The sequence below is a fragment of the Pimephales promelas genome, chromosome 15 (assembly GCF_988280905.1).
Source record: "Pimephales promelas chromosome 15, fPimPro1.hap1.1, whole genome shotgun sequence".
NCBI classification, from domain to species: domain Eukaryota; kingdom Metazoa; phylum Chordata; class Actinopteri; order Cypriniformes; family Leuciscidae; genus Pimephales; species Pimephales promelas.
The window spans coordinates 16,266,808-16,281,226 of record NC_142783.1 but is presented as its reverse complement, the minus strand read 5'-3'; the positions used below and the strand labels follow the sequence as shown (position 1 = coordinate 16,281,226).

At 35.6% G+C, this 14,419-nt stretch overlaps 1 protein-coding gene across 2 annotated transcripts in view; it reads right to left on the bottom strand.

Moving 5' to 3' along the window:
• The window catches only part of syne3 (spectrin repeat containing, nuclear envelope family member 3), a 28,587-nt gene extending 14,632 nt beyond the window's left edge, over positions 1-13,955 (bottom strand). For both annotated transcript variants that reach the window (XM_039671492.2, XM_039671495.2), the window contains exons 1-8: positions 13,804-13,955; positions 10,577-10,735; positions 9,574-9,746; positions 8,695-9,004; positions 7,126-7,281; positions 3,573-3,917; positions 1,323-1,459; positions 757-931 (exon numbers count right to left, since the gene is read on the bottom strand). In XM_039671492.2, coding sequence (XP_039527426.2) covers positions 757-931; positions 1,323-1,459; positions 3,573-3,917; positions 7,126-7,281; positions 8,695-9,004; positions 9,574-9,746; positions 10,577-10,720 — 1,440 coding nt within the window. In that variant the 5' untranslated portion in view covers positions 10,721-10,735; positions 13,804-13,955. The remainder of the gene's footprint in view (positions 1-756; positions 932-1,322; positions 1,460-3,572; positions 3,918-7,125; positions 7,282-8,694; positions 9,005-9,573; positions 9,747-10,576; positions 10,736-13,803) is intronic.
• Between the last annotated feature and the right edge of the window lie 464 nt (positions 13,956-14,419).

Genomic DNA, 14,419 nt, shown 5'->3' with positions numbered 1-14,419 from the left:
CACTCAATAACTTCAAAGAGAACAAAGCATCAACACCGAATTAAGGTGCCAAGATGAACGCAAAAATCACTGTAAATGCTTAAATACAATATGATCATATCCTCAACAGATTGTGGCATAAACTGGATTTGTACCCTTTATTCTTTCAAAAACAAAGTTTAAATCGGGTACTACCAAAAGTACTGAATGGGAAAACACTGCATCATTCAGACTAAAAAAAAATCTTCAATACAAAAAAAAAAAAAAAAAACTTCAATAATGCTCAAATCTCTCTGCATGTGGTGTTCTCAGGTGTTTTCAACAAAAACTGCATCACTCCGTAATCTTATTTAGCTGGCTAACATAAATGGTTTTGTCTTAATGGCAAGAATTACGCAAGATAACCCTTAAAAAAAAACATTTCTAAAAATATAAATCAATTATAAAGTATTTTGCGCCATAAGCGATAATATCTGAGCAAGCACGTTTTTGGATTAATAGCAATAGAGTTACATAACAATATACTGTAGTTTCCAGCTATTATTACAAATTAAAAAAACATATACATTTTTTGTTATATATGCATTTAATTTAAATGAATTAATTAATTTTACATTTTTGGGATGGGCCCGACTAGTGTAAAAGTTTGAATACATCCTTGCTGAATAAAAGGATAAGAATAAAATTCTTATTGACCCCAAACATTTGAACAGAAATGTATCTGGAGGGACACATTTTTACACCACACGCTCACATGCTTTTCCAAGAAAACTGTACCTCTATATTCTGCACGAGCAGAGCGATGTGGGAGAACTCCGTCACCTCGGCGGAAGCCTCCAGTACCTGAGAAACCACCTGACTCCACTGACTGAAGCCATACAGAGGGTCCTGCAGTATCTGCTGGAGAGCAGTCTCGCTTTCAGAGGACAGCCTGAACGATCTGCCTTTCACACTGTCACAGGAAACACAAAACAACTCTACTGAGAAGTCCTTTACAGTATGAGCTCATAGGCTTTCAACAGATGGCTGCCACAAAACAAATGCATAAACAAATGCAGTAAACCCTGTGTGTAATGTACTAATTGTTTGAAGTGCTTACATTAGCACTCTTTTATCGCTGGATACACATTGTTTACGGCTGACTAGACCTGTGTGACTGACATCCCAATTGACAGTAACACAATGGGAATGTGACGAGCCTCCCGTTGCGTCTGCATGACAGAATGTTTACCACCCATCATCAATAGCTAATGATTAATAAAATATCCATCAAAGTATTTCTCCTAGCCTCATTCCTCCTTTGCTGGAGGCTCTTTGGGTGTGCGTGTGTGGTTGCTGCTCACCTCTGGTATTCTTTTACCACAGCTAGCAGCTCATCAGACAGGTTTTTAGAATCTTGTGGGAATCGGAATAGCTCTTTCAACCGGGATTTTAGCTGTTCCACCCTGGGCTCCTCTGCGATGAGCTTGTTGCGCACCCTCTGAAATGTGGATGTAGAGAAATTAGTACACACATCATGAGTTTGAAGAGAGCTCATTCAAGCAGGGAAGGAGAATTTCTCCACATGGGGTCCAGAGACAGCTTTCATTGATCTAAAAAAGGTTTTCATCCTTGTTTTTTCCCCACTGCTAAAATCAAACTTGGTCCAATTAATAACTTTGTCAAATTGAAATAAAAACATCAGATTTCAAATGCCATTATCATCATCTACAATTGATTGGGTGTTTTCAGTAAAGGTTTAATTGTAATGCAAATGGCATATAGGTACTAATATATGTTGACATCTATAGATCCTTATATGACCTTCTAGGGTCATAGGTCTGGAGCCTATCTCAGTTTCTTGGACCAGAGACAGGGTGTACAACGGTGTACAAATACCTCTGCCAATTATCTGACTTATCCTCGTAAACGAAGAATTTATTATCTTTATATACATGGGACGGGTAGGTCCACGGAGGCTTCCATGTAGTTCTGCCATCTTGAAAAACTATAATAGCAGAGAGGGACATAAAGTACTAGGCCAATGCGTTTCTACAGAGCATTTGCGTTCAGAGCCAGCGTGATGTAACTGAAAGCAAGAGAAACGGAGGGGCAGAGCCGTGAGAGGTGCTTGTGACTGCCCCGGCAAGTTTAAAAGGCTGTATTGTAAATCCTCATTGCCAGAAAAGTCCAAAATAGATTGTAAAAGGAAACGTGACCGGAGATTACAAAAAACACGACTTAATGTATGTCGGGATAGCTTTTTGCTAATGTCGGGAAAGATTTCAAAAGAGATGCTGAAGTCCTGCTTTCTTCTCAACAGGTACTGTAAGTCAATGTTACAGTCTTAATTACAAGCTTTTTTCCATTGTTTAGTTGTGTACTTTATTTTATAGATAGTAGAACATTTATAGTTAAAAGTTGATGATGATATCTAACAATGCACGTAGATCAGAAAATATAACGAATAAAGAAGGCATAACTACCTATTAGAATAGTTCATGTTTTTCACAGTCAGTAATTCATACTGTAACATTAGTTTGTTCGTTGTGTCTAGTTGCAGTTTGTTTGAAATAACAAACCTGTTCACCTGAAGGAACACTCGACGAAGTGCTATTAGAAGACATCCTGTCATCGCTTTTTGGTACATAACAGCTACCGTAGATGCAACGTGCATTTGAAAAAGTGAGGTGCTGGCACTTTCGTTTGAATGTAAAATACATTTTCACCGCTAGATGGGAGAAATTACTACACATTGTCCCTTTAATTTTAAACAGCAACAATCTAAAATAGGGCTGTCAAACGATTAATCGCGATTAATCGCATCCAAAATAAGAGTTTGTGTTTATATAATACATATGGGTGCACTGTGTATAATTATTTTCTATATATATATATATATATATATATAAATACACAGACATGCATATATATTTAAGCCAAAAATATTATTTATATATAAAATATTTATATTTATATATATAATATAAATTATATATAAATCTATATACAGAATATACATGAAAATATTTCTTAAATATATACAAGCATGTGTGTGTATTTATATATATAAAATAATTATACACAGTGCACCCATATATATTATATAAACACAAACTTTTATTTTGGATGTGATTAATCGCGATTAAACGTTTGACAGCCCTAATCTAAAATATGTAAACGTATATGCAGGATTATGCCATGACACAACTTCTGACACTGTTTTTGCCAAGTTTAAATCAGAAAACTTCATTAAATCATCTCAATGTCTAAAATGATAGAAAAAGGTGATCGTGCAAGGTGAACGCAGTAAGTGAAAAAGACGCAAGATGTTTGCACTGAAATACTGAATACAAAGTGTCACAACATTTCACTCTTGTGTGCCCGTCACTTTTTGGAAGTATTGCAAACCACAGAACTCTTCTACTTGTAAAATTTGATTTACTACAGATCAAATTACTGACACACCCCCAATAGGAATTTACCCAAGGCATTCCCTAAATCACTGTAAGTGTCATGAGCTGTCACAAAAATATGTTGAGTCTCCATCTGTGTCCTACAAGAAGGCATTTAAAGTATTTGGGAGTGGGGAGAGAAATGAACAGAGTGCTAACCGTGTGCGCCTTCCATTGAGCTACCAAGTGTTCCTCAGTCCTCTCTCCATCCCTGCTCTCCAGCTCACTGCTGAGGTTCTGGACCAGGGATCTGATCTGCCCCAGGTCCGCCCAGAGCTCCTTACAGCGGTTTGAATACTCGCTCTCAGAGTCCAGTGAGCTCTGGAGCTCTTCTTGAATCTCTATAAGGATTTGGCGTAACCTCTGCCAGGCCAGCCTTAACTCCTCCATCTCTTTTGTGATCTTCTCCGCACCTGCTGGAGACGTGTTGGCCTTCACCACCTCAGACAACCTTTCAATGTCCTGGAGAGTGAGTTCTTCTTGGGCTATACTAGCATTCAGCTCCTGGGAGGAAAAATGAATTAATTATGATTAATTGTAAATATTCTTCATAATTAATTTGAGAAAAGGCATTCTTTACATGGCATAAGAAGTGGTTTGTGATCAATAGCCAAAGATGACCATCTCAATGTGTACACAGACCATTAATTAAGAAATATTGCAGATAGAATATACAATGATTAACTCCATATATCATCATTGTTGTTATTGTTAAACAAAGCTACAACTAAATCTATTAAAAATCATTTGCGCTAATTGAAATAAAGTTGACAAAATAAAACAAATTTTAGATGAACAACTTTAGAAAATTTAGAAATGCTGCCATGGCAACTAACTGAATTACTAAACTTACTAAAACTAAAATAATGATATAGAATAATATTTAATAATACAAATAATAATGATAAAAGGACATACAAAATTACTTAAAACAAACTAAGTTTAAAATGAAATCTGAAAATATAAAAATAAAACTAATAGAGCTAATAATTTGACAAAATTATTTGAATTTAAATTATTTGCAAGTGTAATCTAACAAAATTGAATTTTAGATGGTAGTTTAAATAGTTCGTTTTGTGAATTCGTTTTGTTTTTGAAATGAATATTGAACATTTGAAATGTTTTTATGGCTGAACTTTATAGACATGTATTTTCAAACAGCTAGTTTTTTGTTCTGAATTCTTATACGGCAAATATTCAGTTTAAAAAAAAAAACAGATTCAAGTTTAAGATGAAGAAATACAGATATGTATATATGCAAAATGGCAGCAGCCTCAACAGTGAAAGTCAGGTCAAGTTTATTTGTATAGCAATTTTCAAAATACATATTGTTTCAAAGCAGCTTTACAGAAAATCACTCCTTAATCCCCCAGGGAGCAAGCCAAACATGACTGTGGCAAAGAAAGAAGCTGCACAGGATTTTTGTTCTTCAATATTTCGAGAGAGAATAAATGAATAAATGTAATGATGAAGTATCTTCCTGTCAACAACAACAACAAAGTCATTGGTCCATTTTGGCATGGTGAACGTTGCTATGGAAACAAAGAATAAGTCCAAGGATGTGAACAGCTCAGAAAGGTATTTCTGAGCCATCAGCTCAGTTTTATTAATTCTGTCGAGACCATTTATATTATAGATCATCTCCAGGGTCTAATTTTGTGGAAGTTCTGTGGAAATTGATAAAAGTGGCATGGGAAAAACAGGTTGTATCTAGAGCATGGCACAGAGCAGAAAATTAAACGTTGAAGGTAAGATTTTCTTCAGCATTATTGCCCAGAGATTGTCCACCTACCTATTAAAGAATGGCTTCATTGACGCTTCAATTCAAAAAGCAGGCATTCCGGGGTTCTCAGGATGCTTAGAACATATCTCATAATAATTCAATCAGCTAAAAATGAGAGGAAGGATCCTGGATTTGGCTAATGCATATGGTTCAGTGCCACATGAGCTTCTATGGGCAGCATTTGATTTTTTTAGAATACCGATGTCAATAACACCTATTTTGGAGATTTGCAATTTAGTTTCTCAACTCCAGAATTCAGCACTGCATGGCAATGCTTAGAGGTTGGAATAATGGCAGGATGCACCATTTCTTCATTGGCTTTTACCATGGCAATGGAAATAATCATTAGGGCATCAAGATGGGTAGTAGGAGGAGAGCGCTTGGCTTCTGGGATGCTACTACCACAAATCAGAGCATACACGGATGACTACAAGAGTAGCCTGCACTAATCGGTTATTGGGTAAGTTAACCGATAATATTGAATGGGCAAGAATGCAATTCAAGCACTCTAAATCAAGGAGCATCTCACTAGTTAAAGGAAAGGTAGTAGATTCTTCATTAATGGTGAGGCAATACCAATAGTTTCTGAGAAGCCAGTGAAGAGTCTTGGGAGATGGTAAGATGGGGATCTAAAGGACACAGTTTGAGGGGGAGAAGTTAGACGATACGCAGTGGAAGGGTTGAAGAGCATAATCAGCTGCGCCCTACCAGTAAAACTAAAACTCTGGTGCTTTCAGTTTGGTCTATTGCCGAGGTTGCTGTGGCCACTGACTGTGTGTGAGATTTCTTTGACAACAGTGGATAAGCTTAAATAAGTTCATACATCCGTAAATGGTTGGGAGTTCCACACTGCCTCAGCGGTGGGACTTTATAGTAAAGGAATATTGCAGCTGCCAGTCTCTACTTTAACCGAGGAGTTTAAGTGTGCAAAGGTCAGACTGGAAATGACCTTATTAGAGTCACACGAAACGTGTAAGGGAGGCAGCACGTGTTAAAAACTGGTAGAAAGTGGTCAGCAAAGAAATCTGTAGAGCCTGGAACCACCAGACAGGTTTATGAAACTCCAAAACTAACATCCCAAAGGAAACGAACACCAGAACTGAAACAGTGTAATGTTACAGGGCTGATAAGGAGGTTTTACGACCACATTTCTTTGGAAGATAGTGCATGTGCAAGAGAAAGACAATGGGAGGACAGAAACAATCTTTAATACAGACTTAGCTGCATTAATCATAGACTAACTGATCTATAAATGAACATTCGTCATAGCATTGTGTATATGATTTACTGTCTTGTGTACTATATTATGGTATGCACCTTGGTACACAACCAACTAACGATCAGTGTAACCTCACCTGTATCATTCCTCCTACCTAATTAAACCTTATTTAACGACTCACACTTTGATGTACATCACCATCTTCTAGAATGCAGTGTGGATGTGTTAAATCTATCTGAGCATTAATGAAGGTATAACCCCACTTGGGACAAAGACTCGTAAATTAACTAGAGCAACTTTCCAACTAGGACATTTCACCGTGCTCATTGGTCCAGTCAACCTTTAGGGGTTGGATCTTTTTCAGGCTTTATAAGAGACAGTCCACATGAGGCATCCCTCTCTTAGTTTTTCATCCAGCCGTTTTAGTTTTATTAGTCGCTCTTGCATCTATGGTTGCAGTTCCTGTTTTACTTAACTAACTGATTCTGCATGTTTACATAGTACTAGATTTTACATAGTTTTAGACATAGTAATAAGATTTTTCACATGCCCCCTTTAATACAGTAGCCTGAAATGAGAATGAGGACGCAAATTAGCAAGTACTCGGCTAAACTGGAATGGCTTATCCACAGCTTGGCTTCCAAAGCAGAGATGATTTTTCCAGTTGATCATTCTGACCTCCCCTCCCCCAAATAAGTAGGTCAGTGTACCTGCAGGGCTTTTAGCCTGTTCTGTGGCGTATCCTCCATGTCACTGAAACGGCTGACTTCTTCTGTTTTAGACATCAGCCAGGTTTGGAATTTATGATAGTCACTTTGGTATTGCTGGTGCTCCTCCACTACTTTCTTTGCCAATGCCAACCTTTCCTGCAAAAAAGTAATCCATTTCTATTAAAGTAAAAAGTCATATCTTTGACACTACAGTATTATTTTCAAGTGTATAAATTCAATTAATCCTCCAGGTATGATGGATGCATTAAGAACGCCAACATTATTAGAGGTTAATTATAAATTACACACAACCATTCAAAGGTTTTTTAAATAAACATAATACTTTTAGTTTAGTAAGGATGCATTAAATTGTACAAAAGATTTTTACATCGTTTCTATTTCAAATAAATTCTGTTCTTTTAACCCTCATGCACTCTTCGATTTCTCGTTACAGCCTGTATGGTCTGGGTCAAATTGACCCTAATTGGATTCAAAACAATTACCCCAAAATCTTGGTCTTGGTGAGCAATTAAAAACCAAAAAAACATTTAAAAACCTTATTGACCAAAAACTTTATGTAGACCCCAAGATTCTTCAATAATAACTATGGAAGATCAAAACAAGTTACAACCAGTCAGTGACAGCAGTGGAGAACTGAAGAACCACGTATCTTGACACTTGATATTTTGAATGACCTTCAAAAGTGTGTGTAACAGACATGGAAGATTATAAGGCTGTTTTAACTTATTTAACATGCTGAACAACCTTATGAAACATTAACAATATAATACAGCTTCAAAGGTTTTCAAGCCCTTAAAATGCATAATTTTATTGAAGAACAAATTGCGTTCCATTAATTACCTTAAAACATTCTAAAATGATTCATTCAACACACATTTGTTCTGGTTGTCAGTAGGGGTGGGGGAAAAATCAATTCTTAGAAGCATCACGATGTGGAAGAATTCAGAATCAAAAGTCAAAAATCGATTTTCTAAATCGAAAAAGATTCGTTCATTTTGATGAACGAGTTCGAACAGGAGTCACGAACGTGCATCACAGAACAGAGCAAGGCGACCATTTGAGCTTATAAAACTTAAACTTTTTTTTTTTTTTTTTAAATGAGCGATCGTTTCGTTTGATAAGACCCTTATTCATCATCTGAAATCGTTTAAAGCCCTCTGAACAGTTTGCGCTGAAACTGTCTGTTGGAGCTTAAACCGTTTGGTTCCCATTGAAATCCTTTAAATGTAGAAAAATCCTGGAATGTTTTCATCAAAAACCTTAATTTCTTTTCAACTGAAGAAATAATGATATGGATATCTTGGATGACATGGGGGTGAGTAAATTATCAGCAAAAGTTTTTTTTCTTTTAAAGTGAACTACTCCTTTAAATACTTTGCTTTAAAAGTACCAAGTAGTCTCAAAAAAAAAAAATGCATCGATAATCGTTACCCTCTGAATCATAACTGAATCGAATCGTGAGGTGCCTTGAGATTCTCACCCTTAGTTGTCAGTGATAACTAAACTCTTGAATTTTTTAATTATCGACCTGAACAGATGAAGGTTTACCTGTGCTCGGTCTCGAATATGGTTGTAGGCATCTTGAAGACCTTGCTGAGCCTGCGCATTTACACTGGGGTCCTCGGTCCGGTTGAACAGCGTTGCAGCCTCATCCAGGAGCCTCTCCAGAAACAGTGCCTGGCCTTGGATGTCACTGTGAAGGACCTGCAGATGATCCACCTGCCACAGCTTCTCCTGGAGACCCAGCTGCATCTCAAGCAGAGGCTCCAGAGCCCTGTGCATCTTCTCCAGCCACATCCCAAACTCCTCATGGGCCTTTAGGTATTCACTCCAGTGCAGCCACACCCACTCGATACGACTATCACAGGGGAATAGAAAATGTGAAATAAATAATTATACATCCTATATTCTGATTGGTCATTCGTGGCCAAATCATAGTATAATGACAAAACTATCAAAACTATAAAACAAAGATTTCCTACAAAGCTTTTAACTGTGTGTGTACATACACAAACACGCACAAAAACCCAAACCCACACCCACAGATATAAATGTAACATACACACAGTATATAAATATAATAACACACATATGTTATGTAAACAAAAACTTTTATGTTAAATAGTGTCAGGTTCTTGTGTCATTTGCTTCCAGTTATTTTTAGCTGTACAAAACAGCTCGTTATACTGCTTGATTTTGCAAACTGGTATTTCTTACCATATTATTTTAATGTAGTGTCCTTAATTAATAACACACTGGCACTTATTTTTCTTGTTAATTCCCTATAACAGCAAATAAATCGAAAAGTCTCACACATTCACAGAGAAAGCCTTACTTCCGCGTTGAAAAATATGGTAGATAGGAAGAGATTTATGACTGGCAATACATTGGTGATATGATTGGTCAACCTATGGAAAAAATCTGTACCTGTGACAGTGAATGATGTAGGTTAATGTCTCCTCCCAGAGCGCTTTCAGATCTTTGAGTTTCGAATGAGTCTGATTCTTCATTTCTTCATCTCCATTTCGAAGCAGAGCTTCAGAAGCCACAAGCACCCTGTCCATCTTCACATGGCCATCAGGCTCTGAGCTATGGATTTTCTTTACAACAAAGAAAAGTCATGCTTAATGGAACATTTAAACCGATGAGATTATGTACAATCTATCTCTATGAAATAGAGCAACACGATTCTGGACAAATTGACTAGTATTTTGTTCAAAAAAAGAGATCATCATTCTCCCACAATTCTGAATAAAGAACAAAATAACAGAGGTTCTGACAAAATGTTATTTGTTGTAATCTATTTAAAATATGTAAAATAATGTGAATGATTCATTAATATATGATATATGTTTTAATCGGTTTGAATGAATGATGCAATGACTCACTGATACAAACTGGATGAATCAGTGTTTTTTAATGAACTCTTTAGTGAAAGATTCAATGACAAAAATACATTTCTTAAAAGTCACTTGTCGCCACCTACTGGTGTAACAATGTAATACAGTCTTCTTTTGAACCGTCAAGCTGCTACTGGAGGCTTTTATCCTAGTACTTCAGTAAGGATTTCAATTATTGTCACAGAAATATTGATATTGGCATAGTGTGGTTGGAAAAAAGTATGTTTGTGAAGCGGTTTCAAACATGACAACTGTTCTCTCTGCGGCACCATGCAGATCTGAAAGATCACTGTAACCGTACTTGTCAAAGATTTGAATAGACACAGCTTAATCATTTTCATTTAGGAATAAGATCACGAGGGTGTTTGAATTAAGATCCCAATATTTTAACGATTAGCGTAATCGTGCAGCTGTGATGTGAAATGATCACAATAGCTTCTTTAGCAAACATGAGACATCTGAGAAAATGAAATGGTTCTATTTGAGTACTACCATGCTCTAAATAGGTTAAAGGTCAAGGGAGGTCTCACCTCTGTCTCTCTGAGCCTGACCTCCAGCGCTGATCTGGGCCCTTGGGTGTTATCATTGTGTTTAAGCCTCTCCTGGACGGCCTGCATCCAGGACAGGGCTTCCTCCAAACATTCCTTGAATTCATGCTGCTCTTGCTGGGTCATTAGGTTAAGGCTGACCTAATGCAAAAACATAGGGATCTTCACTCTTTAAAGTGACACTGGTAAAACCATGCCAAGTCATTGATTTGATTCCTAGAAAACAAATATACTGAAAAACTGTATACGTAGTGGAATACAGTCGTATGTGTGACTTTGGATAAAATGGTCTGTCAAATATATAAATATAAAATATTTTCAGTTAAGGAATTCAGTTGACAAAAAAAAATCTAAAATTGTAACCATAGTTTCTGCTAAAATGCATTGTAAATAACACTGCAATAAAACTACCATAAATGGGATGTCCCGATCCGATACTGCCATTTTTGACGGATCGGGTATCGTGAGACGAGGCCGATCCAAATCCGATTTTGTCCATTTACTATTCTGTGTTGTTGTTAAGCCCCACAAAAGCATAAAGCACCATAAGGTTTTTGTGCACTATATTATAAGTGTTCTGAAGCCATACTATAGTATAATGTAAGATAGAAATTAATATTTAAGTCATTAAATTCAAGTTCACGTAAACTTTTCCCTCAGCTGCGGCTGTCAGTCATTTAGCATTCAAACAGCGCGTATTGGAGTCTTACATAATCATATCATAATACTTTTTCACAATGGAAGATTATTAATAGCCTTTTTTGTTCTGTCCTATCTATCTATGTTGCGGCCTCATTAAACAGCTGTGCTATACATTTAAAATATGTCTTAATTTAATTTTATAGTTTTGATTATTTTGATTTTTATCTTGTTTTTCATGAATGTATTTTACAACAATACAAAGAGCTATGTGTAATGTTTTACCAAATTTAGTGCTATCATACTTATTGCCTCTTATTTGTTTCCCACTAAATAATGCATTTTTTCACAAAATTTTTATACAATTATTGTGTACTTGTGATTTGATTTTTCTAGACTACATTTTATTGCTGAGTTATCCAATCTAGTTTATAATAGAATTTTTGTCATAGATTATGATCATATTTTTTTATTTTTTTATTTTTTTTCTTTATAATGAAGTTGCCTGTATTAAGTAGATTGTGTTTAACACAATCTAGGAATGATTATCAGTTCAACACACAGAGTTATAGAAATTCTACTTGAAAAAAAAAAAAAAACTGCGCTGGTATCGGATCGGTATCGGTTGAAACTCAGAATTTTTGCCATCGGATTGGATCGGTTCAGAAAAAATTGTATCAGGAGTAACCATTACTCGCAAGTAACGATTGTGGCAGGATCTTACACTGTTGGAAGGAGATCCCCTATAAATGTATAGAACAAACAAATGTATAGAACAAACAAACTGTAACAAAATTGGCAGGTTTGCTTTGCTCACAAATGGTGATAGTTAATGAATCACGTCTCGGCAGCTGGTTCTTTGTACCGAACACATTTTGGATGCCGCATACAATGTAACCACTTAACTGAACCACTCCACCCTACAGCACAATGTTTCCGCCAAACCCTGTACATCAGCGAGGCTGCATAACTTTTCTTAGGGGACACAAAACAGTTCTTTGTGCCTACATATGTTCTAAAGCAAAGCCAAAAGTCTTCTTTTTTCTTCTTTACAGAGGGCGCCCTCTATAATTATAAGCCACTTTCCTGTATGAGTCATATCTTGCACAGCATTCCCTTCTCTGGCATTCCTATAACCCTTTTCATATGAAAAACAATACATTTGTAGAACACTGTAATCCCCTGGCTAGTGTCTTGGTTTTCAACCAATTTAGGGGTCAAGAAGGTTTTGCAGTAGAAATGTGGACAAACATACAAATGAAAAATATCTACGTACATTTTAAAAACACAAAAATATACACACACACACACACACACACACACACACACACACACACATACATACTATTCTTCAGTATATAGTATGTATATACTTTTGACTAGTGTGTACAGTATATATATACATATATACACTGGTCAAAAGTTACCAGTCAAAAGTTTTAGATCGGTAAGATTTTTTTTATACTTTTATTTATCAAGGATGAGTTAAATTGATCAAAAGTTACAGTAAAGACATTTTTAATGTTAGAAAAGATTATATTTTAAATAAATGCTGTTCTTCTGAACTTTCTAATCATCATAGAATTTTGGGGGAAAATGGTACACGACTGTTTTCAACATTGAAAATTATAATTTAGGTTTTTTGAGCATAAAATCAGCATATTAGAATGATTTCTGAAGGATCATGCGACACTGAAAACTGATGTGTAATCAGCAACATTCAGCTTTCAAATTACATTTTAAAATATATTAAAATAGAAAACTGTCACTTTAAATTGTCATAATATTTTACAATATTACTGTTTGTCATTTTTTTCCATCAAATAAAGCAGCCTTGGTGAGCAGAAGAGACTTCATTTAAAAACACAAAACTTTTGACCGGTAGTATATATATATATATATATATATATATATATAGTATATAAATATACATTATATATATATATATATATATATATATATATATATATATATATATATTCTGAAACTTTTGACCGGTAGTATATATATATATATATATATATATATATATATATATATATATATGTGTGTGTGTGTGTGTGTGTGTGTGTGTGTGTGTGTGTGCATGTATATTCTGAATAGGGGATATCTAGCTTTGTAAAGTTTGTAAACTACACTTTAAATTGTAGTCCAATGGTTAAATACATGGCTCAAATAGCAGATTATAAGAAAATGCCTCCTTTAATGAAACCAATTGTCCACTTTTAACATGTTATAAACATAAACGGATAATCATGGCACAAGTCACAACCAAAACAACCACACGCCCTCTTTTACACGATAATGCATTTGAATAAAAGAAGCAGTTGAAGGTAACGTAACATAAATTCAACCTTAAAGTCAGATATAATTCAGTGTAACAACAAAATATAGAGGATTAACGTTACAGCCTCGACTGAACCATGCAGAACGCAATTAAGATCACAGTCACACTTTTGAAGCTGTCAACTTTGTGTTTAGGAAGTAACACAGCACAGCAATGCAGCTAACTTGTACTGAAATAACGGTGTATTCAGAGCTTAAATAATCGATAAAGTGGTAGTACTTACGGATATATGTGCATCTGATGCGAGAATGTATGATAAGAAATGACCTTAAGTTGTTCTTCGAGCAACAAAGTTACTGTGATCCGTCAGGAAGTCAATGCAGGCCTATCCGTTGCTCGGGCTGGTCGAGGAGGAGATTAGGCAGGCAGAAGCAGCACATCCGCTGAGTAACTGATGAGCGCACGTCACTGCGCGCCAGAATTATTCAAAAAAAAAAAAAAAAAAAGGAGAGCGTCTACTGACCGTAACAGGCTGGCGAAAATAAGTAAATAAATAAACACAACCAAAAACATTTATTTGTATAATAAAATTCTAAATAACTAAGTAATAAGTAAGTAAGTAAGTAATAAACCCTTCCATACTCTTTCTAGTAGCCTATGATGGAATGGATAGATGCACTTTTATGGACTTCAAAACAGAAACGGCCTTTCATTGCCATTATAAAGCTTGGAAGAGCCAGGACATTTTTAATATAACTGTGCTGTATTCACCTGATGAAGAATGCTGACTTGAGTGTTAATAATACATGGGCTAATTTTAATTTTTGGATGGACTATGCCAATTATTAAATAAATAAACGGTAAAATTAAATTACGGTTGTTATTATTATTATTGTCAG